At 52.9% G+C, this 25,377-nt stretch overlaps 1 protein-coding gene and 1 long non-coding RNA gene across 2 annotated transcripts in view; one reads left to right on the top strand and one right to left on the bottom strand.

Moving 5' to 3' along the window:
• LOC138417128 (uncharacterized) overlaps positions 1-25,377 on the top strand; it is a 42,001-nt gene that overhangs the window by 9,394 nt on the left and 7,230 nt on the right. The window lies entirely within an intron of this gene.
• Positions 869-14,796, bottom strand: SCRT2 (scratch family transcriptional repressor 2). The gene is made up of 2 exons (XM_069548905.1): positions 14,434-14,796; positions 869-3,544 (listed from the first exon to the last, which is right to left on the bottom strand). The coding sequence occupies exons 1-2, from the start codon at positions 14,564-14,566 to the stop codon at positions 2,760-2,762; spliced, it is 918 nt and encodes a 305-aa protein (XP_069405006.1). The 5' UTR covers positions 14,567-14,796; the 3' UTR covers positions 869-2,759.

Below are 25,377 nucleotides of genomic sequence, written 5' to 3'. Positions count from 1 at the left end.
AAGGTGGACAGGCACCAGGTTAAGGGTATAAAATTTGAGTGCCCTGTCTATATAAGGAAGAAAACTGAAAGGTGACTCAAAGGGAGATGCAGTTCCAGCCTACACTCCCAAGCCCCCAGCCTGGCATTGGGCCCTCAGAGCACACCCCCACCCTGTGAGTCTGTGCTGGGGGTTGGAGTTAAATGGCATGATGCTAGTGGTCCCCAGTGAAGTTGAGTAAAGTGAGGAGAGGTTTGCATTTTGAAAACTCACCAATCCAGCTGGCAAGTGGAATGGACCGGTGCTCCACTGGCTTACTCAACACTTTTGGTGACACGTAGCCCACAGGCTCTAGGGGCAGCTCCTAGCTTTGGGACAACATTGCTGAGCCAAAGTCAACCTTTTTGCATGCCTGCATTTGCCACTTGTATGACCAATAGGACTGGCCAGAACCCCTCCTCCCCACCCTCCCAGAGAGAAGGGTGAAAGTGGGGAAGAGTATAGGGGTTGTAAACTGGCTCTCAAGGGACAAATCTGGCCCACAGTTGTATTTGTTTGAATTGCAGTGCTTTAAGGTGAAACATGCTGTTTTCAGGTGCTAGCATCCCCCAATGTCTTAGGGCAGCCTGCCTCATTCACTTATGTTATTAATCTGGGTCTTGAACCCTTTCAGTTTGCAACCCCAGTAGATGAGGACCATTTCGGACTGAGGATGCCTGGAACCTTGTGGATGTCAAGAGAATCCTTGAGCTGTGTGACTGCTGGGGACAGCTACAGGCTGGTCAGGCTGGTGGGGCCGGGAAGAGGGATTGAGTGGAACAAAAATCTGGCTGCTTCTTAGATGTCCCTCCACCCCACCTGTCCCCATCACAAGGTCTAGAGGCACTGATGAGTGGCCAAAGTCCCTTTAATATCCCTGAATTGCCTTACAAGTAATACTGCTGAAGGTGAGGAAGGGATGGGAGTCTGGGGTGGGAGATGGGGGAGGAGAAGGGAGGGAGAGCGCCAAGCGCTCATACAAAATATGGCCAAAAGGCTTAGCATGCATGGAAAATTATTGCTGTCGGAAGTTCCTATTTACAGGATCAACACCCTCCGTAGTTGCTTCTGCACCCCCTCTCCCTCCCCTCATCCCTGCCGCCTCCCTTCCCAGGTGGGCCTGGAGCTGGGAAGCCCTAGAGATGTGCACCTGCTCCCGGTGGGGGGCCCCCTCCAGGCTCCACCCTCATTTGCGGCGTAGGGAAGAGGGCGGAGGGTCAGAGATTCTGTGACTCCTGCCCCCGAGCTGGGCGCCTAGAGATGGGGCAGAGGCGTGTGCTTAAAGCAGACCGGGCCAGGGCCCGTGAGCATGGAGGTGTGTGCTTCGGTCCTCGCCCGGGCATGCAAAAGCGCGGCGGGGGAGGTAGTGGCGGCCAATGGGGGCGCTGCTGGGAGCCCCGGCCCCTCTGCCCGGGAGAGTTGCATAGACGTGGCGGGAGGGAGCGCTCCTCCCGGGGAGCAGAGCGGAGCGGGCCGGAAGCCCCAGCGGGTCCGGGGCTCAGTCGGTCCCTGGAACTTGGGGTTCCTCAAGAAGAGGAATGAATAGGAAACATATCGGGGAGGCTCCTCTCTCTGGTCTCCCTGCAGTGGGAATAGAAGGCTCAGGAGGGCGGGGACCTGCCCCAAGAGTGACCTCCTGATGTCCCCCCCTCCCCAGTTGAGGGTCAGCAGGCTATCCCTCCCATTCTCACGCCCCCTTCCCCAGCAAGTTCAGGCTCTGATGAGGGTAGGGCTTCTCCCCACGCCCCGAAATGGGGTGTGTTGGGGTGGGGGCAGCCCTCTATGGCCTTTGCTGTCCCTTTCCTTGCCTGGCTCCCTGACCTCCCAGTCCAGCTGGGGAAGCCAGACCATTACTGAGTGAGGGCAAGAGATTCATTAGAATAATAAATAGATAAATAAATACACAAATAAATACACTGGAGAGGCCCAGCCGGATGGGGAGAAGGGCATTCGTGAGGTGCCCCAGACCTCCCCCCAATAAAGAGGGTACCTGTAGTCCTGTGGGTAGGGAAAGTGCTCAGAGAATCTGCGGGAGAGGCTGGAAGCCCAAGGAGGGGCTGTCCCAGGGTGAGAGAGGGGCTACATTAGGTGGCCGAGCCCTGAACTGGCCCTCATGTCTGCCCCAGGTCAGGTGAACTCAGAGGGTTGAGAGCTGCTAGTGGGATGAGGGGTCTCGAGAGAGTAGGGGTTGGGAATGAATGAGGTCCCCCAGAGGATGAGGAAGGTGGTGGGTAAATGGCTAGACTAAGGCCAAGGTATGGGCAGGGGGATCTGGGACAGGCTGGGGTCTCCGAGAGTGAAGATTAGATTCCTAAGGCCTGCGTCCTGGTGTGGATGGGGAATCCATGGCAGGCGTGAGAGTCAAGGGGAGGTTTAAGCCTTAAGAGTTGGGGGCTCCAGTAGAGAACCGGCCTGAAACGCAGTTGGGAAGTGAGAGGAAAGGTCTGCAAGTTAGGGAGACTGCAGGGTATGGACGGGAGAAAATTCCGGCCAGGGGGCCCGGCAAACGTGCGGACCTGGTGCCTGAGTTGGGAGCCTTGAGGGCGCGGACAGCGGGTCAAGGTCCGAATCTTGGTAGCCGGTAAGGACGAGGAGGGTCGGATGTACTTGGGGAAGACAGTGGCGAAAGCGAGTTCTGGGTTTGGGGGTCGGAGAGAAAAGTTCCGGTCTGGGAGCAGGGTCCCCAGGAGGGCCGTGGGCAGGGGGACGCAGCTGGGGGACCCGGGAGCGCGATGGGAGGCTCAGCTGGTGGGGCCGGCGGGCGGCGGCGGCGGGGGTGGCTCGGCCCCCTTGACGCAGGCGGCCTCGCAGTGCTTGTGGAGGTAGGACTTGAGCGCGAAGCTCTTGTCGCACTGGCGGCAGCGGTAGTGCTTGAAGGCCGAGTGCGTCTGCATGTGCGCGCGCAGGTTGGAGCGGTCGGCGAAGGCCTTGCCGCAGTGCGCGCAGCCGAACGGCTTCTCGCCGGTGTGCGAGCGCATGTGGCCCTGCAGCAGCCAGGGCCGCGAGAAGGCCTTGCCGCACACGCCGCACTTGTGGCGCAGGTTGTGCGTGAGCACATGCATGGCCAGCGCGGGCATGGACACGTACGCCTTGCCGCACGTCGGGCACTTGCGCGCCAGCTGGCTGTCCAGGCTGCGGTGCGTCTGCTTGTGGCGGCTCAGGTTCGACGACGTGGCGTACGTCTTGCCGCACTCGGCGCACGCGTGCCGGTGCCCGCCGCCCGCCGGCGTCCCCGCGCGCCCCGCGCGCCCCCCGCCGCTCCCGGCGTCCCCCGCGCCGCCCGCGTCCCCGCCGCGCCGCCGCCGCGAGCGCCCGTCCGAGATGAAGAAGGCGTCCATGGAATAGCTGTCGGTCACGGCCGCCTCCCCGCGGAAGTAGCGCGCCGACAGGCTGGACTGAGGGCTCTCGGGGTCGCTGTACTCTTCCGGGGCCGCCGGCGGGTACGCGGGCTCGGCCGGCGCCAGCTCCAGGCCTGGCTTCTGGTCCGCATCGTAGCTGCTGGGGGGCAGGCAGTGCGGCGCGTAACCTGGAGGGGATGAGACAAGGGCGGGGAAGGTGAGGCGCCCAGGAGGCGTCCCCGTGGCCTCTCTTGGGGAACTGAAGTCTGCTTGTATAGCAGCAGTCGCTGTCCTGCTTCTGTGCTTCTGGGGTCAGGATGCCCGGGTTCAGATCCTAACTCCGTGGGCCGCAATAAAAACCACCCAACTCCATCCTTGTGGAGCACGGTGAGGTCAAATTCTACTGATTTGGTGTTGGCTATCTTCTTAAGTGCGCAAGGCCACGCAGGGAAGGTATTGTTGTATGATCTGTACAGAGAGAGAAACTGAGGTATATAGTCCAAGCCCACAAGTATTTGGTGGAGCCGGGATCCAAACCTTGGCAGCCTGATGCCAAAACCCAGACTTCCTTTCTTCCAGCAGCATTCTGCCATTCCAGTCCTTGACTCATCTGAATCTCAGCTTCCTCATTTGCAAAATGGAACTTATGATCGGACACTCCTTCCCAGGGTCTTTGGAAGGACTAAGTGATGAAAAGAGCCATGCATTAATTGTTCCTGTGCACCAAGTTCCGCCTCCGTGCTTTACTCTTGTTAACTCATTTAGTCATCACTGACCCTATGAAGTAGATCCTGTTTTAATTCCCATTTTACATATAAGGAAGTAAAAAAAGAGCACACAGCAATTGCTATAGAAATGTTAGCTGTTACAATTATGCTTTTTACTTGCTTGAAAAAGCGACTTCGCTGAAGATTGTTCAATTGCCCCCGCCCCCCAGGGTGAGATCTGTGTGCCCAGCACGTGCCTGGTTCAAAGGAGGTGTACAAAGAATAGACATTGCATGAACGAATCACAGTCGTGTTAAACCCACTTCCCAGGGTTGCTGGGGGATTTAAAAGAGGTCAAGTATGTGGCATGTAATAAATGCTCTAAGAAGGGCATGTCCTTGTATCTTGCTCCCAAGCCCGTTTTGCTCCCTGCTCCACTGGAAGACTTCTGGAGTCCCCTTGTGAGATTCATCCCCGCTCTGAGCCCCTCCTTCCTCTCTAGAGTTGGACCAGAAATCCTGTCCATTTCGGGATCTAGTGACTGTTGGGTGGGTGGGCTGGCACCCTCCCAGGACACTCCACAAGGGCTTTCCAAGGGCAGGCACCACTCTGATTTGATTCTGCCTCCCTGGGCCTTGCCTCGTCCCAGCACCTTCCCTGAGGGCCCTGGGGCCTGGGCTCCCAGAAGAGTTTCTGGCAGATACTGTACAAACTTACCAACCTGGCACTGAAATACCAGGTATTTCCCTTGTCCTTTGATTGCAAAAAACAGTGGGGGTTAGGCTTCTTTACCCAGAGTGGCAAAGCTGGAAATATGGCCCTCCACCACCCCCAGCATCCTTGATTCAAATGAGCAGGTGGAAGAGGGCTTTGTAAGCAGGGAACTGGATTCAGAGCTTTCATCCCCTGAAACAACCTGACTGATTCAGCCTTTGTGCTTTTGCCTCTCATCTGGCCTTTGGGATGGTCACAGGGTGAAGTCTGTGCAGAAGGCACCCTGGCCCAGAAGGTGTACCTTTATTTTTTAACCCTGTCCCTTCAGCTGCCCAACAGGGACCTCTACACACAATGACTCGGGGTTGTGGAGGTGGAAGACTCGGTAGAGAGGGCACTGGTCAGATGCAGAGAGGGCAGTGGTGGTGGCAGTTTTATAATGGGACAGGTGTGCAGCCTCTCAGCACCCCATTCTCCCCTCTTGTCTGCCTTTGATCAGGAGGTTCCCCTTCCTCCCACTCCAGGAATCAGGCCTGGTACTAAAGCCCCGAAAACTTTCAAGGAGTGTTGTTTCAGACTGAGTCAAATACCCGTTAGGCATGCCTAGACTCCCTCTTTCTTCTGTGTTTCTTCCTATTGTGATTATTGATGATAATGATAATACTAGCTGATATTTACTGAGCACTTACTAAGTACCAAGCTCTGTGCTGAGTGCTTCACTCCCATCACCTTGCTGAATCACCACAAAAATACCTGTGTTACAGATAAAGAAACTGAGGTGCAGAGTGGCGGTGGTGCTTGCTCAAGGGTGGGACAAGAGTTGAACCCACTGCACTGCTCCTCTTCCACACACTGGGAGGAAGGGGCATGGCTGGGTTGTTCATGGACTGGCGGAGCCCCAGCTAGTGAGCACTTGATAAGTATTTGTGAAATGGGTGGTGAATGGGTGATAAAGATTTGCTAGGCCAGCCTCAATCCCTAGTGCAGCAGGGTCTGCCAGGACCATTCTGTCTACCAGATCTTGGGACAGCTTGATTTCCTGACACTGATTCTAGCTGGGTGACCTAGAGCAAGTTGTATGTCTTCTTGCATCTCTGCTCTGTTCTCTGGGTATGGGGATAGTATAGAATCCGTTTGGACGGGGTCACTGATCATGTGACCTTGGATGTGCTGTTATTAAGGAACGATGGCATATTGGTTAAGAGCACAATTTTGGTACCAGACTACCAGGATTGAGTTCCAGCTTTACTATTCCTGGCTATGTGATCTTAGACAAAGTGTTTGACCTCTCTATGCCTCTGTTTCCCCAGCTGTGAAATAGGGGAAAATAAAAGCACCTAACTCACACAGTTTGTAGTACAGAGTCCATGAATAAGCAAACAATAAGTGAAAAGTGAACAAATAATAACCAACATTCCCAGAGGACTTTTGTGTCTGATACAGTTTAAAGGTTTTAAACACAAATGCATCCCACCTTCATGGCTCTGAGGTTGGTACCATCTTACAGATGAGGAAACTGAGGCATAATGTAGTTGTTAAGCAACATGCCCAGGATTGTGCAGCTAATAACTTACAGCAAGAATTCCAACCCAGTGCCTGGCATGATACATGTTGGCCGTTACTCTGAACAATAACAATCTCCCCAAGTGGGTTTCTGTGCTGGAAACCCACAGTTTTCTTGGCATCCGCACAGACACATCTTGCACCTCCAGCCTGGGCCACTGTTTCCTCACCCAAGATGTGTAGGTTCTGGCTCACACTCTGATGAGAAAACTGGTGATACAGAAAATTGGTAGCAGCTCAATGGTCTGGGCAGTCCTCGCCTTGGTGGGCCTCTCTTTCTGTGGTGCCCTCTGGTGGTGACTTGCAGTACTGCAGCACTCCGGTTGCTGGGGGTCTCTATATAGAAATATTGGCACCTCAAAGGCTGAGCCTCTGCTTAGGGACAGATGCGGAATTGCCTTCTGGTCAGGAATTGTGGGGCCAGACATGGTGGCCAGCAGCTGCAGAGTTTTGCATGAGTTGTGGGGTGAGGGTGGAGGGTTGTATGAGAGTTTGTGTGATCATCTTGGTGGAGGTGGTTCTAACTTGCTTTGTGATCGTGATCAGGTTGCCTAACCTCTCTGGACTCTGTCTCTACCTGTAGAAGGTTGACTGAGATGCTCGAAAGACCCTTGTTGCATCGTGGCTGAACCAACCCCTCAATGATGCCCATTGTCCTGCCCCCTACCCCCCAGTCCTTATCAGCTCTATCTCATTCTCCTCAGACTCACAGACCTCTCCCTAGCTATGGGACTTTGAAAGTGAAAGTTGCTCAGTCATGTCCGACTCTTTGTGACCCCATGGACTATACAGTCCATGGAATTCTCCAGGCCAGAATACTGGAGTGGGTAGCTATTCCTTCTCCAGGGGATCTTCCCAACCCAGGGATCCAACCCAGGTCTCCCTCATTGCAGGCAGATTCTTTACCAGCTGAGCCACCAGGGAAGCCCATCTGACCTTGGGCAAGTTACTAAACCTTTTTGTGCTGTATCTGGATAAAGGAACTTATGAAAGGACTGACTGAATTAATGGTGTATAATGCTTAGTACAATGCCTGGCACACAGTAGCCTCTCAAGCTGTTATTTAATTGGCATTATTATTGTTCCTACATTTTCTAGTGATACCCTCTAATCTTCTAAAGAGTGAAGGGGACACACGTGGGTCATCTCAGGCTGCTGTGTTACCTTGGGCAAACCACCTCACTTCTCTGGACCTCAAGCCTGGAGAATCCTTTAGGACACTGTAGGCAGCGCTTTTCTGATTCTGTGCATGGAACTCACACAGGTTTTAGATGCCTTCCTCTGTCCTACAGGTGGCTATAGAAGGATGAGTTACCTGTCTCCCTGCTGACAGGGTGAGATAGGCCTCTCTTGTTTGGAAACAGAGGCAGGGAGGGCCAGGGACCCAGGGAGAAAAGACTGACTCTTTTACTCATTCCAGCTGTGTGACCATGGGTAAGGCACAAAGCCTCTCTGGGCTCCAGTGCCCCGTTTGAGGGATAGAACAGAGCCCCTCCAGTCGCATGGGGGTATAAGGAAGGCTCAGAAACACTTAGGAGAAGTGGAGATGTCATGTACATCACCCAAGAATGACTTGATTTTCCCTGCTCAAGAGTTTTGATATTTTAGACTGAAGGTCCAGAATACATTTTTAAAAATTTTGCAAGGGAATTTTATGAGAAATCAGGTGCTGGGCATTTCACAAACATTGTCTCTTCCAATTGTCTGACCCCCTGGGATGAGGGTGGGGGATTCTCTGAGAAGCACTACTGCTTCCAGCTGCTGTTGTGCCCACCCCCTGTGCCAGGCACTGCACCAAGTCCAGAGGCCTGGAGAGGGCAGAGGACTTGTTCAAGGTCACTGGAGGAGGAGTAAGGCTTGAACGCCTCCAGAATCTGTGTTTTTTTCCCCCAAACCCCTGAGCAGGCATGGAGACCTGTTGAGGGAGGGAAGCTTTTCAACTGGTGGGAGGCAGGGGCAGTGAGTTTCTTCAAATACCACCACCTAGTTGGCCTGTGTCTGATGTAATGATGGGGTATTGGGGGTGGGGAGAAGCTATTCTTCTAGAAAATGCACCAGCCCTTTGTAAACCTTTGTAAATAATTAATAAAAGTAATGACTAACCCTGCTTGAGCACTTACTGTGTACAAGACACCCTGCTCAGTATTTTATGTCTGTTAGCTCGCGTCTAAGGGAACGTAGTGGTCACTTGCTCCAGTGCCCTACTTCTGAGGAAGCTGAAGCCCAGAGAGGGGCCTTTACCAGGCCACAAAGCAAGTTCCCACCAGAGCTAGGCTGGCCTTGTGCCTCCTAGGCCAGTGCTCTTTTTCCCAGTCTCCCTCAGGTTCCCAGTGTCCCAGACTTCCTCCAGGGAATCTCCAATCCAAATCCCACTTCCCTGTCTCTAGTTGGGTAGAAGAGAGAGGCCTAGTGATGGGCCAGTTTCCCAGGTAGCCCACTTTGCCGAGGAGGGCTGGGCCCTGCAAGGTGGGGGGCTGGAGGGGCTGCTGCATGAATATATTTAGAGCTGCGTCTTGCTGTGCCAGGGCCTCGGGCCTTGAGAATCAGCTCCAGCCAGCTGAGCAGAAAGCCAGGTCTGTCAGCAGCAAAGCGGGATAAAAATAGTTTCTCCTGTCTGCTCACAGAGCTGGGCAAAGGGGCTGGTGCCTCCCCCTCCCCTTATTATAGCATCTTTGTTCGCAGTTCCCCGGGCACTGGACCAGAAATGACACCCACCTCCTCCAAGGGCCTGGCAGCTGGTACACCTGCCCACTGGGGAGGGGGCCCCTGAGTCCAGATGAGTGGGAGACAGAGTGGGGTCTGGCCCAACATGACCAGGGCTGTAGGGTGTGGGGCTCGTGCCCACTGACTCAAACCCAGGGAATGTTGAGAGCACTCCAGAGCCTCTCCCCACTGTCCCTGCCTCCTGAAACCCCCCATATTCTGGTTTCTCCTGACTGTGACCCAATTCCTGTGGCCCACAGGGAGGTCCACAGCTCTGCAGGAATCAATAGGAAAGATTTTTCAAGGGGTTGTGGAAATAGGCCTGGTGGCTGAGGGTCTGGAGTTACCCAGCACTGGTTGTTGGAGCAGCCTCCCGCCCCCTCCTGGGCATCTCTGGGGCCCTTCCTGGGCCTCCTTCTGGAGACCTGGTGTCTTGTATAATGTACGTTGTCTCTCTGGGCCCCCTGTTTCCTGCCCTACCCTCTCTGTGCCCCAGAAGAGGCAGAGGGCCCATTCCAACCTCCCTTCTTAGCCAAAGGCTGGCGGCGGCTACTCCATCCCAGAGGAGACCACAGCTGGAAGGAAGCCAAGAGTTCCGGGGCCTCATCTCTCCCAGCAGCATCTCACAGCGACCCCCCCACCCCCACCGCCCCGGCCCGAGAGCGCCTCTAGGCTGAGGGGGTCCCGGGAACGTGTATGAAGCACCCACCTGGGAGGGGTGATGCAGTGCACCACTTATGCCCTTGTCATCGCAGGCAAGTCACCTCTCCAGTCTCAGCTGTGCCTCTGGAGGTTGAAGCTAACCTTCGCCTGCACTCTGCGCTTGCTGCCCTGCGCCCACTCTGTGTGTGTATGTGTGTGTGTTTGGGATGTATAAATTGCTATGCTGCCGTAGGGACTTGATATACTCTCCTGACCTCTATCAGGAGCCAAAAACAGGCTGTCTGAAGAGTGGACATTCAGCCTGGGTCCTTCATGTCCCCCTTGTGACTCCAGGCTTAAGGCGAGGCATGGACCCTAGATTCAGTATCCCATATTCAGTATCCCATCCCTTTTATTGCACATTCCCGCTGACAGGTTTTTAAGAAAATCAAGTTTTGGGTCCCTGCAAGGCCAGAGCTGAAAGAGATCAAGTTTGGCTGCTTATTCTTGTAAGAGGGAAACTGAGGTTCAGGTAGGGGAAGATTAGTTCAGAGCTTCAGAGGAAGCTGGCTTTAAGACTTGAACTGGCCAGCCTTGAGAATGGACCTGGACATGACCTTGGACTAGAAATTGGATCTGGATCTGGATCCAGTTCCTGGAGCATGAATGTCGACTTGGACATGGATTTGTTCTGAATTTTGAAGTGAGCCTGTAACCTGGGACACTGACCTTGGAACTAGACTTGTCCTAGAATGAAGGTTGGACATGGACTTTGAACCTGAACCTCTGCCATGTCTCTAATCTTGACCTTGGACCTGGACCAAGACCAAGATGCCAGGGGCAGAGGTAGTTAAAACACTCAGGTGGGTCTGCCCTGTGTCCTTTGACCCCTCCACAGCCCTCTCTGAGCTCCCTCTGCCAAGGGACCGGGGCTACCCTTTTGCATCCCTGCACCCCAAATAGTCTTTCTAAAGTGTGGGGTAGACGTGTGCCAATTGGGGACTTTGAGCAGATTCCCAGGCCTGGCCTGGGGCGACTCCTCGGCGCCATCAGAGGGAGTGAGCGGAAGCGGGTGTTGGTATAATGTGGTCAACTAGAGAAGCCCATGGGCAGAAGTAGGAGCACTTCCTCAGCTGCTGGGGAGGCTTAATGTAGCTGTGGAGGGCAGACAACTGCGTTATTGGATTGGCATTGATCCCTCATCTGCCTGGGTCAGATGCACTCTAAAGGAGTATGAGGGCAGGACGTGGTGGGGGTTAAGAGGATGGAGGACCTGGCATCCAGCTGGAGTTCAGAGTTAGGGTGTGTGGAGAGGTCGATACTCCGGGGCCAGTGAGGATGTCCACAGGTCCATGGAGACCACTGGTGTGCAGCTGGGTAGGCAGCTTCCTTCTCTGAGATGAATGAGTCCCTAGCATTCCCCAGGATGGGGCCCAGGCCTGGGAAGGGGTTTGATGGAGTTGGAGGATGAGGTTCTGAGAGGGTTGGGAGGATGTGAATTGCCATCTCACTGAGGGACTGAATCTGTGCTCAGAATCACCCAGGGGAAAGGAGGGGAAGGGAGGGCTCCACAGAGGCAGAAAGCAGTGGAGAAGCAAGAGGGGGAGAAAAGAGGCATTACATTGGAGAGGATGGTGAAATTAGATCTGCTCTCCCTTCTTTGGGGAGCGCTGCAGAGAAGCCTGGAACTTGCCCTGTTGTGGGGCTTCTTCCCTATTTAGGTGCATTCAGGGGGAGCCTGGAGCCCAGATGTACCTGCCACACCCTCTGCCGGGCCCACGGAGGCTGCTGTTGTGTGTGTGTGTGTGGAGGAGGAGGAGTCCTCCAGGAATTCTCCAGCACTCCCAAGGTTTCCCTGGGCTGGGGGTACTCTTTAATTTGGAGTCTTGCATCTTCATCAATCAGGAGCCTGTGGTTCCCCTGACCTCCACATTCACAGGCTCCCCTCCTACCCGCCTCCGCCACCCCAGATTCCCCTCCCATTGGTCTCACCCTGACCCTGCGGCCGTTGTTGCTGCAGGAATGGCTTGTAAGAGGATCTTTCTAATAACTGGAACTATCTCCAGCCCCAGGCTCTCCCCCTTTCCCTCCCTCCTTTCTCCTCCCCCCTCCTCCTCTCCCTCACTCTCCTCACCTCCCCCCCTCCTCTCTTTCTCCTTGTTTACCCAGCACACTTACACACGCTGGGAGAGAAAAACGTCGGCTCAGCAATTTTTCACACTTGCCTCAAATGCTCAGCAAGGTTATTTCCGGCAGAGCGGAGACAACGGACCACTAGATGCCGGCAGGCTCTCTGAGGACCCCCAGCACCCCTACCCACCCGTGGGATGAGGGAGCCTTCATTTCCCAGTCTGGCCACACCCCAGGGATGGAAGAGCCCCTCTGCCCCATGACAGAATAAAGCAGACTCTGTGTTTCCCAGCCGTACTCAGCCTTGAAGGGTCACCCCTTGGTCTCTGGCACTAACCACTTACTGCAGACACTGCCAGGGCAGCCAGGGTAGAGTACCTGTCCTCAGCCCGGGGCTGCCTGCAGAGACTGAAGCCAAGAGAAGTGCTTGGCCTCAGAAACTCTGCCACCCTCAGCCAGACGTCGAATGGTAAACGGAGCCCTACAGAAGAAACCCTGACAATGGCCCCACGCATTCTGTTAGACCCTCATCCAGTCGTCTCCAGTGCCTCCCACCCCACACTTGACCTTCACAGAAACTGAGCTTATAAAGTTGGAAGGATGCTTAGATCATGCCATCCAAATTCTTTCACTGTTGAGATGGAGGATCAGAGAAGGAAAGGCACTTGCCCAAGGTCACATAGTAAGTCAGAGACCTAGAGCCCAGGCCTCCCAGAGTTCCAGGCCAGATATCAAACTGTCAGGACAGCCTCACGATTCCCCAAAAGGAGCTGGTCTGGAGCCCTTTAGGGAAAGGGCCAAGGACAGGGTGGTTCTAGGGGGTTAAAGCTGGTAGAACATCCCTGCTGATGGCTTGGCCCATACCTTGCTTCCCACTATTTGCTCAGAGGCTCCTTTCAAAGCTTTTCTGGACTGAATTCAAGGCAAGGCATTCCTGCCTCCCTCCCGAGGAACAGTCTGCAGTTTTGGCTGTGCATGAGAAATTCTCTGGGCTTCTCTGGGTTTCCTCAGCTGGCCTGGGACAGGACCAAGGGGCCCTCAGTGGGCAGGAACCCAGGGCTTTGTGTCCATCCTCCAAGGGATCCCCATTTCAGGCTTGCAGGCGTTTCCATTTCTACTGAGGTCCCTAGCCCTGGCATGGACCCAGGTCCACCCTCTGTCCTGCCTGCACTCAGATAAGCCCAGCCATATCCCTAGGATTCAGTCCTCAACCCCAAGAGGCCCTGGGGTCAAGAAAGAGGACAGTAGAATAAGGAACGTGGGGCAAAGAAAAGGGGGTTGGTTCTCTTGGGGATCTGGGGGAGGTCAGGGGGTGAGGGGCTGGAGCTGTATCCCTGTTCGCTCCCTAATTTCTTTGACCTTGATGAGGTCACAGAGCATTTTACCCAGCACCCTCTTGCTACCTGGCTTAGTGGAGTGATGGAATGTAGGTGAAGTGCTTGGAAATCCCTGAGGCAGAAGCTCCCACCCTCCTGCCTTTGCCATCTCAGCTACCCCCTCATCTTCAATCCTTTCTTTTCTCCTTTTTCTCTCCTCTCCTCTTTCCTTCCCACTTACACACACACACACAACACACACACAACACACACACACACACACACCACACACACATGCACACCCCAAAGGTGATGCCACATGTAATGTCAGATTTCTTACTGCCAAAGGGATGCCTCCTCTTCAGACACCTGTCCTGGTGGGGACCATCAGAGGAGAACCCTTTTGTGATCCCCTTGATGGGGGATGGGGTCCACAGAACCAGTCTCTAATTTTCCCCCACAACCTCCAGAGATCACCCCTTTTTGGGCCTGACTGACCTCTCTTGTCCCCCAAACACTTGTCACTATAGGAACTTGCTCTGAAAAGAAACAGAGTGCTTTGGGGGTGGGGGACTGACAAGAAACAGCAGGGTTGTCTCTAGAGGAGTGTGAGAAGCTGGAGGGGGGAAGAGGGTGCGACCTAGGAGACCAAGAGCCACCTTGGGGGAACCCCTCCTAGAAATTCCCTCTTCCTCTCAGTCTCCAGGACAGGCCCAGCCTTTGGCAGGCATGTGGCTGAGGGTAACAAAAGAGTTGCTGAGAGAGGGGGCTGAGAAGACTTGTCTGGCATCACCAGGGGGAGCAGACTCGAAGGGAAAGAGGGTGCCCCCAGCTACCCCTGGGGAGCCAACCCTCTCTCCCCAGGGATTGGTGGTCCAGGCCAGTTTACCTTCCTCATCAAGGGAGTACTCTCGGACAACCAACCTCCTTCCTGCAACCAGGAAGAGGGGACCCTTAGAACGCCTTGTGCGTTAGCCCCCCAACACTAACCCTTAATGGACACCACTCTCTCTCTCTCCATTCTCTCACCATCCCTCACTCCAGTTCCAATCTAGGGCCACAACTTTCAAAGTCCAGGCTGACGCTCGCTCAGCGGCGGGATGGGCCGACCCTGCGACTTTCCCTTTGTACAGACCTGGCCCATGCCCCGCCTGCCTGGCCCTCAGGAAGCCCGGGAGGCTCACACAGCCAAGGAAATCTCCTCCCGGGGTTCCCTGCCGCGCGCACCCCTCCTCGGGGCCCGAGTTGGGGAGGGCCCGAACTCCCCTCCCCTTTTCTTCCCCCCCGCCGGGTCCCACTCACCGTTGTCCCCGGAAGGCCCCCGGGCTCCAGGCAGCACGTAGGCGGTCTCCAAGGGGTGATAGGTGGGGGCCGGCACCCCGCTGCACTGGAAGCCGTCGCCTTTGATCTTCTTTACCAGGAAGGAGCGGGGCATGGTGCGACTGGCGTGGGACTCGGCGGGGGCACTTGCGAGGGGCCCTGGTCGGGGGGAGGAGGCCAGCCGGGCGCGATTGGCTGTCTGCGCGGGGTTTCAGCACTGGACAGCTCCCAGCGGGCGACGGGCGGGCGGCAGCGCGGAGCCGGCACCGGTGGCGGCGGCCCCGGCTGTAGCTCTGGCTCCCGCTCGGGCTTGGCGGCGGCGGCGGTGGCGGCGGCGGCTCTCAGACAGGCGATCGCTGGAGCTGTGCTCAGCACTCCGGCTGCCGGCTTTATATGGGACGCAGGCTGGAGGAGATCAGGTGGTCCCCTAGCAATGGAACTGTTCAGCGCTCTAATCCATCAAATGTCCCCCAGGACAATCGCTCCGCACACGTTCCCCTGAACCGGCGGCGGTGGGGGCAGGCCAGGCGCAGGGAGCAGCGGGCAGGCAGGAGGGGAGAAAGTGAGGGCGAGAAAAGCAGAGATATAGAGACGGAGAAAGGGGGGGGGGCGGGGGGGGGAACAAGGGGGAGAGAGAGAGAAAGAGAGAGCGGAGATGAGATACACAGAGAAAGACAGAAAGAGACATACAGAAAAAGAGAGACTCATACACAGTGAAAGAGATAGAAATAGGAGCAGAGACCAAGATAAGGACAAAAAGACGAGAGAGAGAGAGAGAGAGAGAGAGAGAGAGAGAGAGAGAAAGAGAGAAGAGAAGAAAGGCAGAGACGGAGAGAAGTAACAACACACACCCACGGGAGAAAAAGAGACCTCCAGATACACAAAAAGAAAGCACCCCAGGGATGCAAAGAAAGGGGAAGAGAAATGCAAGACAGAAGGAAAGAGGACAGGAGGTTAGGTCTGAGCAGGCGGGGTTCAGGCACATGGGGACATGAGGAAGGGAATGCAGAGAAGAGTATGAGCTCGCCAGCGGCGGACCCCCCCCCCCCCCCGCACCTGTCTCCAGCCCCCTCCCTGTCCCCTAGGTTTGAAGGGGTCAGTTTGGACACTCAGCTTTAACTAGGGGAAGTCATCCCCCCTCCCCAGCTTGTCTTCCCACTGAAGCTCCCTGTTGGGTTTGGGGTTCAACTTTCTTCTTCCAGAACTGATGAGGGGAGCAAGTCCCCCATGCTGATGCCCAGCCTAGCTCAGCCAGTCCTGTTCCGGTGCCTAGCTCAGGCGGGCGCTGCAAGAGGAAGTGAAAATCGTCCAGTAATTAATTTCCCTGCTGCCGGGGGGTGGTGGTTTTGACACATCCGAGGCTGTGTCTTTCCCTGAAGCGGGGAGCAGACAATAGAGACACGTGGACTGGGAAGGGAGACGGGGGAAGGGAGGGGGAGCGGGGCTCCCGCTGGAACTCTTTGCAGGTCAGCTCCTTTGTCTCCAGGAGGATCTCAGCAGACCCCCCCTTCCAACCTCCAATCCAGCCAAAACCTAGGGGAGCTTCATATCTGGGTAGGACCAAGGAGCAGGAGAATGCAAACCCCTGCCCAGAGAGCTGCTTGGCAAAGTGCCATGGTGGTGGGCTGGCCTTAGCAAGTATGTGATGTCCAGAGCACAAGAGTCCTGGAATCAGTCTCTAGGAATGTCAAGATCTCATTGGTTAACAGCATTCTGTTTATGGTATGCTAGACTGATGGAGTGGGGTTGTGCTTTTGGGACTGGGTCACCTAATACCAGTTGGGAGACTAAGACCCTTGAAGACTAAGAGAGGCCACAGAGGTGCCTAGGGTCCCAACAGGAAGTCAGAAATTTCCAGAGACTCCTGTGGTCCTTTGGAACCTCACGCAAATTTTGAGGTGTTGCTTAGAAATCTTAGAATAAAATTTGGACCCATGATCTTGCCAAGGTCCTGAATGATACGGAGGGTACTGCCCATCTTCTCAGAGATATTGTCCCACATTTTGCCCTCTGGGACTTTATTTAACCTCAGTCACAGAGGGTTGAGGTGACCACACCCCTGCACTCATGACGCACTCAGTATTCCCTACTTCAGCCACACAAGCCAACTTCTCGTCTTGCAGACTTATTACTCTCTCCTTGGCCTCTGCTCTGGTTCTTCTGTTCAGAGGAACCCTGCATTGGCATAGCTGAGGCATCACTTCTTCTGGGAAGTGTCCCTGACTTCCTGCATGGTAGACTGGGCCAGCTTGCCTGTTGGCCTCTGAGCTGTGTGACTCTGTCCTGTGTTTGGCTCAGCATACTCTTGCAACGTGCAGTAGGATATCCCAGGTCCTCTACTTACTAGCCATGAGATCTTAAGCAAGTTATTCAACTTCTCTGTGCCGTAGTTTCCCATCTTATAAAATGGGCTTGCACATAGAAGGTGAAGGTGAAGTCGCTCAGTCGTGTCTGACTCTTTGTGACCCCATGGACTGTAACCTACTAGGCTTCTCCGTCCAGGCAAGAATTGCCAAGGAGGAATTGCCATTTCCTTCTCCAAGGGATCTTCCTGACCCAGGGATCGAACTCGGGTCTCCCGCATTGGAGGCAGATGCTTTAACCTCTGAGTCACCAGAGGTATGTAAACCTGCTGATGAGCACTTATGTATAGTAGGTGCGTATTCTGTGTGAACCCAGGCTTCATCTAACACGTTTGTGGGGTTCTACATAATAGGTGGTAACCTCAACAGTCCTAGTCCCTGGTCTCCTTGGAGGTGACATTCAAGGGACATAAAATTGGGTGAGCAATGGAGGGTGCTGGTTCCTAGACAGGGTGGCCAGCAAGGGTCTCCTGTAAGAGGGGACAGCTAAGCAGAGACTTGAGTGATGAGATGGAGCCAGCCATGGAAGGAGCCAGAGAAGGAGAGCTCCAGGCAGAGACTTCACAAGTTCAAAGACTCTGAGACAAAAATGAGCTTGGGCCAGTTCAGGAACAGTAAGGAGTGGGAGGATATGAGGTCAGAAAGTTGGCAGGGCCAGAACCCAGAAGGTGTTCAATAAATCATGAGTGAATGACTATGGGGTAGGTTGTTGTTGTTCAGTTGCTAAGTCATGTCTGACTCTTTTTGACCCCATGGATTGCAGCATGCTAGGCTCCCCTGTCCTTCACTATCTCCCAGAGTTTGCTCAAAGTCATGTCTATTGGTCGATTATGCTATGCAACCATCTCATCCTCTGTCTCCTATCCTTTTGCCCTCAATCTTTCCCAGCATCAGAGTCTTTCCCAATGAGTCTGCTTTTTGCATCAAATGGCCAAAACATGGAGCTTCAGCTTTAGCATCGGTCCTTCCAATGAATATTCAGGCTTGATTTCCTTTAGGATTGACTGGTTTGATATCTTTGGAATCCAAGGGACTTTCAAGAGTCTTCTCCAGCACCATGATTCAAAGACAGCAATTCTTTGGCACTCAGCCTTCTTTATGGTCCAACTCTCACATCCATACATGACTCTTGGAAAAAACCATAACACTGACTATACAGACCTTTGTTGGCAAAGTGATGTCTCTGCTTTTTAATATGCTGTTTAGTTTTGTCATAGTTTCCCTTCCAAGGAGCGAGTGTCTTTAATTTCATGGCTGCAGTCACCATCTGCAGTGATTTTGGAGCCCAAGAAAGTAAAGACGGTCACTGTTTCCACTGTTTCCCCTTCTATTTGTCATGAAGTGATGGGACCAGATGCCATGATCTTAGTTTTTTGAATGTTGAGTTTTAAGCCAGTTTTTTCACTTTCCTCTTTTACCCTCATCAAGAGGCTCTTTATTTCCTCTTCACTCTCTGTCATTAAGAGTGGTATCATTTGCATATCTAAGGTTTTTGATATTTCTCCCGGCAATCTTGATTCCAGCTTGTGATTCATCCAGCCTGGCATTTCACATGGTGTACTCTGCATATAAATTAAATAAGCAGGGTGACAATATACAGCCTTTAGAAACTCTTTTCTCAATTTTTCATTGTTCCATGTCTGATTCCAACTGTTGCTTCTTGACCTGCATACAGGTTTCTCAGGAGGCAGCTTAGGTTGTCTGGTATTCCCATCTCTAAAAATTTTCTACAGTTTATTGTGATCCACACAGTGGAAGGCTTTAGCATAGTCAATGAAGCAGAAGTAGATGTTTTTCTAAAATTCCCTTGCTTTCTCTATGATCCAAAAATTGTTGGCAATTTGATTTCTGGTTCTTGGGTGAGATTCAGCCTTAAAAGGTGGACCTATTCAAAGGTAGATCTTTAAAATTGGAGAACAATGTTTCACTGCTCACATAGAAGTTGTTAATAGTTATTGGTGGGGTAGCCATATTTCCTTGAGTTTGTACTAGGTACTGGGATCTCTGTCCCTTCAGTTCAGTTCAGTTCAGTTGCTCAGTCATGTCCATTGGTCGATTATGCTATGCAAGCATCTCATCCTTTGCGACCCCATGAATTGCAGAATGCCAGGCCTCCCTGTCCATCACCAACTCCTGGAGTTCACTCAGACTCACGTCCTTAGTGGTGCTTAATACAATGGAGTAAATAAGGCACATGGGCACCCTTGAGTTCACTTCTACCTGCCTAACAATCCTACCATTCCAACCTTTTACATAAGAGATGGTAAAACTGATCCCAGAGAGCTTCCCAGGACAGTGAGGGTCCAACAGTGAATTAGGCATAGAACTGGACTGAGACTGGACTCTCCCTCATCAGATCTTCTCAGGGGGCAGGGTGGAGAGGTAATCCCCCCTTGAACTGACAGAGAGAGGCCCACAGAGTGATGTATCCAAGGTCCATAGTTCACTATTGTCGGGTTGAAGATCAGATCCCAAGTCTGTGACCTCTGGCTAGTAGGTGGTGTGGGCGGGCAGGCACCTTTAGCAGATGGAAGAAACCCTCAGCCCAGAAGTTGAAGTTCAAAAATACCCACGGGGTCGGGTGTCCTTGAGCAAGGATGAAATACACAACCTCTGGCGTGGTTTCAGCACTAGGACATCATGGAGGGCCTTCTGTCTCCCAAACTTCCCCCCAATACTGGCTCACTGGTTTCAGAAAAGCCATGTTTAGGAATTCATTTCTCCAAGTCATATCAAATAAGAAAAGAACTTTAATCCCAGGCATGCTTGCTACAGCATCAGAGACCAGAATAAAACCCTCAAGTTGGAGAAAATGGGGGAGAGCTGTGAAGAAAACATTCCCTTGATGGAATATTCTTCAGCCATTAAAAATTATCGTATGGAGAAAGACCTTGTCTTTCAATGAAAGATGCAAAATCTTGAAATCCCTTACAGCACATTTGCAACTATGGGTCAAAATAAAGATAAACTTGCACAGAAAAGTGAAAGAAGGATGGTGGAACTACGGGTGTTTCTCCACCTTCTTTTTTGTGTTTTCCAAAAAGACTATAAAATGTTTCGGTTCAAGAAACATTTATCTTGAGTACTTGCTAACTTCTCCCTTACTTCTGAAGAGAAGAAATGATAAAATTTCAAAAACCATGTCAGGAAACTCATTCTTCTGACTTTTAAGAAGACAGCATTGCCTATGGCAAATTTCTCCAATGACAACAATAATTATTACTATATCAACAGTGACTTCACGTGCCTGGCACTGTTCTAAACATCTACCCTTCACAGAAACTGGCCTTGCCAGAGGCTTTCTGTAGAGGGATTTGGAATCAGCCTGTTTTCAGTTCTAATCCATGCTCTGTCATTTCCCAGCTTTGCTTCTCCGTACCTCCATTTCCTCATCTGGAAAATGGAGATTTTAAAAGGGATTATCCCCAGTGTTGTGTAGGTGCATGCTCAGTTGCTCAATCATGTCCGACTCTGTGATCCAAGGGACTTTAGCCCGCCAGGCTCCTCTGTCCATGAGATTCCCTAGGCAAGAATACTGGAGTGGGCTGCCATTTCCTTCTCCCAGGGATCGAACCTGCATCTTCTGTGTCTCCTGCATTGGCAAGTGGATTCTTTACCGCTGAGCCACCTGGGAAGCCCATCTCCAGTGCTGCAGTGAGGATTAAATGATAATGTATCTGTAAAGGGTTTAGAGCAGTGCCTGACACACAATCATTTGACTTGATAATTGTTGACTACTTTTGTTATCATTTCTCATCTGAGCTTCACCATGTCCTCATGGGAGAAGGCTCTGTTATTGACCTGTTGACAGATGAGGGTGAAATGACTGGCCCAAGGCCATATGGTTATTGTGGGGAAGAGCTGGGGAGGGTCTCACATCCCTCTGGTCTACTGCCTGCCTCTCCAGGAGTCCCAGGCTTGGCGTAACTGGTTTAGCTGGTGAAGGCTGCAGGCTCTGCCCTTTCTGCCCTACCGATCTGCTCTGCTGTCCTTCAGATTTCAACCCTATCTTGCCCATCACGAAGGAGGGGAGCTACTAGTGTCTGGATGTAACTCACAGTGCTGTGTAACCCCAGGTAGCTGGCAGAGCCACCTGAACCTCACTCTGGACAACTGTAAAGGGGGACCAGGCATTATATTCAGGCTTCACTCCATGGTATTAGAAAGGAGCACTGCTCTGGGAGTCGGGAGCCTGATTCTTCTCTCTCTGCTCCTCCTCTGGGCTCCAGCCTTCTGGTCTGTCAAATGGGCATGGGACAAGCTGGTCCCTGAGCTGCTGTCCAGTGCCAATAATGGGATTCTGTATGAATTTCAAGGAGGAGAGTGGCTACAAATGCATCCACTTGATGTTGATGGGGCTTTTTCTCTGGTAAGCTTCCTTAGTCTGCCTGTTTCTCCAGTATATTTCTCCAGGCCCTCCCTCTTCCGAGCCTAAGGAAAGAGGGTAGGAGAAGCCTGAAACTGACTTTTCACAGCTCTGTACTCCCTGACTCGGAGACAATGGCCCAAGGCCCTGCGGGGGCAGGACCTCTGGAATCTGATCCCTGCTATATTCTTTCTCTGGTCAATTTGGTCCCTGGAAGCAGATTTGAAAACCAAGATGGAAGTGCAACTTATGGGGATAACACCTGCAAGAAAAAGAGGTGCGCCTTCAGACTAGGGCGCAAGTCTGACATCTGTGAAAGGAGAGGAGACTGGGTAAGAGGAGCCCCAGGCAGTGGTGCAGCTCGAAGGAAGTCTGGCCAGAGCCACAGGGAGCTCTGGGCCCAAGACTTCCTGCAGAGGAGTCTCATGCTGGGTGGAATACCAGGCCCTGGTTCCCCACGGTGCCCAGTCATCAGCCGAGCATCCCGGAAGGAGGGTGGCCTCAGCTCAGACACTGTGGCCGACTGAGAGGGCGCTGCAGTGGGAGGCTCTCAGGGACTGCAGTCCAGAGCGGCGGGCACCTCCCTTCGGCTGCTGCATGTTTTTCTTGATTCATTTAATAAACACAGCTCTGGGCTATGTGCCAGGTCCTCATCTACACACTTTACAAATATCACCTTAGTTAATCCTCACACTCGACTTCTGACTCGTCAGTGTCGTGAGCCCCATTTTCAGGGGAGGAGACTGAGCCCAGAGCGGTTAAGTAACTTGTCCAGGGCTTTACAGCCAGTAGGTTGTGAGTCATGGGTCCAGTCCAGACAGCCTGCCCCAGAGGCTGTGGTCTCACCACTCTGCCATGCCACCTCCTCTCCTGGGAACCTTTCCATTCTCATTCCTCATTGGCTTCGGAGCTCAGAGCCTCAACAGACTTCAGGAAGGGGCCTGACTAGTGTAGCTGAGTGTGTGGCAGGGTCCCACATGCTCCTGGAGCTTCTACCCTGTTCCTCAAAGCCTCCCACCTCAGGCCTTTGCAGATACTGTTTCTGCTGCCCAGAGAATGCTTTCCCTCCCTCTTTGCCTAGTTAACCCCTCCTCCACTGCTGCCCCGCTTGACTCTAAGATCTAGCCCAGGACAGAGATGATATGCAGTGCGAAGGAGCGTGTTTTAAAGACACAGATGATAATAATGCTAGCTGACATTTATTGAGCACTTCTTCTGTGCCAGGAGCCAAATCCAACCCTTTCTGTGGATTACCTCATTTAATCATCAGAACGGTCTTTGAAGTGGGGACCCACAGCTATCCCCATTTTACAGATGAAGAAACCAAGGCTCAGAGAGGCAAAGTGTCTTGCCCATGGAGACCCAGCTAGGTGTCAGGATTCAAACCCTGATCTTAAATATACAATCCCTCTTTCTAATAGGGCCAGAGGTGCCAAAGGGAGTCTCCCTCCCCCACACCCCCCAGGGCTGACTGCTCCTTAATGGGGGTGGGGGCCCATATCTCTTCCATTCACTGCCACACTCTTATCACCTACATAGTGGTGGGCAAATAATAAGTGCTCAATAAGTATGTATCTTAAATGAATGAATAAACTGACTGGAAAAAACTCCTTGTGATCCATCTCCCCCAATTCACCTTGATCCTTTTTGGCCTGAGCTTGGGTTAGTTCATCAACACTCAAGGTTTTCCTCTCCTTTGGGGGATAATTGAGTCCTTATCCTGACTACCACAGTCCTTGACCTTCCCCCATTAAAGTATCTTTCCTTCCAAATTTGAGATGTTCCTGACTATGGCAAGGTCACCCTTTAAGCAACTCCCTGAAGCCTCTGAAAAGGACTGGTTGCAAGAATCTGATCACTGGGCTCCCTGCCAGGTCAGGGGGCCTTGGGACAAGCCCTCAGCATGTGTCAGGGATGGAGAGGCTAAACAGCTCCTCACAAGAGCCTCACACTGAAGCAAGTGACATAGCTCAGAGTTTGGGCCCGGGTCACCCTGAGCCAAGTGTTGATCCCAGCTGTGCCTCTTCAGGCTGCGTAATTTCAGGCAAGCCACTTTGCCTCTACGTGCCTCTGTGTCAGCTTTGTAAACTGAGGTAAATAGGGCTCTATGAGGCCTGGAGCATAATCAGTACTTGATAAATAGAAGCTCTACTTGAACAGCCTTCAGGATATCAGCATTGTTCCCTGCCTATCCCTGTTTGGCAGTTGGGGAAACTGAGGCACGGAACAAGCAAGTGCCTTCTTTGGGACTTTCAGGCTGCTCCCTGCCAGATCAAGGCTGGCTCCTTCACCCCACGGTGGCCTCTCCTGCCTCCATCTCTTCCCTACCAGCCGAGCTGAGAACCATCCCTGGCAGATGCTAAGGCGGCCGCCGAAGCTGCAGAGTTGGCATTTCCGGGCTCCCAGGGCTCCTGGCACAGAGGATTCAACCCTTCTCTGCACCCTCTAGCTCTGCCTCCTGCTTTTGCCTCTGCTCATATACCAGCTGGGACCCATCAGCTTCCGGAGAAAGTCAGGCGGTGGCCCAGGTGCATGGAGGCAGGGGGCTGTCAATATTGACCTGTGCCTGACCCCAGACTAGTGGACAGACTCCTAAGAAGTCAGAACACCCACAGACTCCAAGTGCACACCTTCACAGCCTCCCCTCTCTCTCACTCTGGCTGTAGAGGGCCAGGGGAGCAGAGAGGTTAAAAGCATGGATGGCCTGGGTTCAGCTCCCTCTTCTGCTGCTTACTGATGAGTTATCTACCCTGGGCAACTTACCTATCCTCCTTGTACCTCCGTCTCTTCAGCTGTCAAAGGAGGATGCTAATGGTACCTCCTTCACAGAGCAGGTGGGAATCCAGTGAGATGTTTAGGATGCTCGTTCACACACAGTTGGTACTCAGTAACACCAGCCATTTTGAATGTGGCGTTCACTCTCTCTGTTGACCTCTTAAACCTTTCAGCCCCAAGGAGTATCTCCTGTCGACTCCTGAGGCTCTACTGGTCAAGGCCCTGCAGTGAAATCCCACTGACCTGGCACATGGTAGGGGCTCATTAAAAGGTCTTCTTGGCTGTGACACAGGAGCTTCCCTGGTGGCTCAGAGGGTAAAGAATCTGCCTGCAATGCAGGAGACCTGGTTCGATCCCTGGGGCAGCAAGATCCCCTGGAGAAGAAAATGGCAACCCGCTCCAGTATTCTTGCCTGGACAATTTAGAGGATCCTGGTGGGCTACAGTCCATGGGGTCGCAAAGAGCTGGACACGACTGAGCAACTTCTCTTCCTCCTTGGCTGTGATACAGCATGAACTCATGGAATTTTCTTGACTGCTTTTGGAGGTCATATGATGACAATCGTGTTATAAAAGACCACATAGGCACAGAGAAGTTAAGAAATGGCCCAAGAGCTCACAGCTCGTAAGTCTGCAGATGTTTACTGAGCATCTACTCTGTGCCAGGCACTGTGCTCAGAACTAGGGTGCAGCAGTGGACAGAACAAAGACCTGCTCTCAGGCAGCTCATGTCCACCTTACTGTGCTGACAGATAATAATAAACAGGTAGATACGCCAGCTTCCTATTTACAAAGTGTCAGGAAGACAGGCGACGTGGGGCAGAGATAGAATGGGGCTGTTGTAGATGGGGTGGGTAAGGAACCTCTCTGGAGAGATGACTTCTGCATAGAGTCCAGAAGGCAGCAGGTGCTTGGTTGGGACACAGGGAATCCACACTTGCGTTGGCCATGGCAGATGCAGTCTGCAGTCCTAGAGATGCCAGGTCTGGGGGCACCTAGAACTCACCTGTTTGGGTTGGCTTCAAAGTGGATAGTGATTCCCTCTGCTTCAGCTGGCCCACCTCTGTGGAGGAGTGAAAAGAACAGGGCAAATGACTTAATTTCTCTGGTCTCACTTTTCTTACCTGTCAAATGTGCATTGATAAGCACATCACACACTGGGCAGAGAGGAGATGCTTAACAGAGACAATCCAAGGAAAGTGCTGAGCACAGAGTCGGGCACAGCAGAGGAACCCAACCCTTGGTGACTGGAGTGGACAGGTGACCTTCCTTTCAATTGCCCAGAACCTTCCAACTACCTGGTCTGATGAGTCCCCTCCTCCCACTAGCAGAGTCGGTACTGGCCTCCCCCATGTCCTCTGTAGCTAGGGGCAGTCATGTCGTCAGCCCTAGGCCCATGACACACTGGCTAGAGTATGTCAGC

This window comes from Ovis canadensis, chromosome 13 (genome assembly GCF_042477335.2).
Source record: "Ovis canadensis isolate MfBH-ARS-UI-01 breed Bighorn chromosome 13, ARS-UI_OviCan_v2, whole genome shotgun sequence".
NCBI lineage: Eukaryota > Metazoa > Chordata > Mammalia > Artiodactyla > Bovidae > Ovis > Ovis canadensis.
Note: the sequence above shows the minus strand (reverse complement) of the source record. Positions and strands in the feature narration are given on the sequence as shown.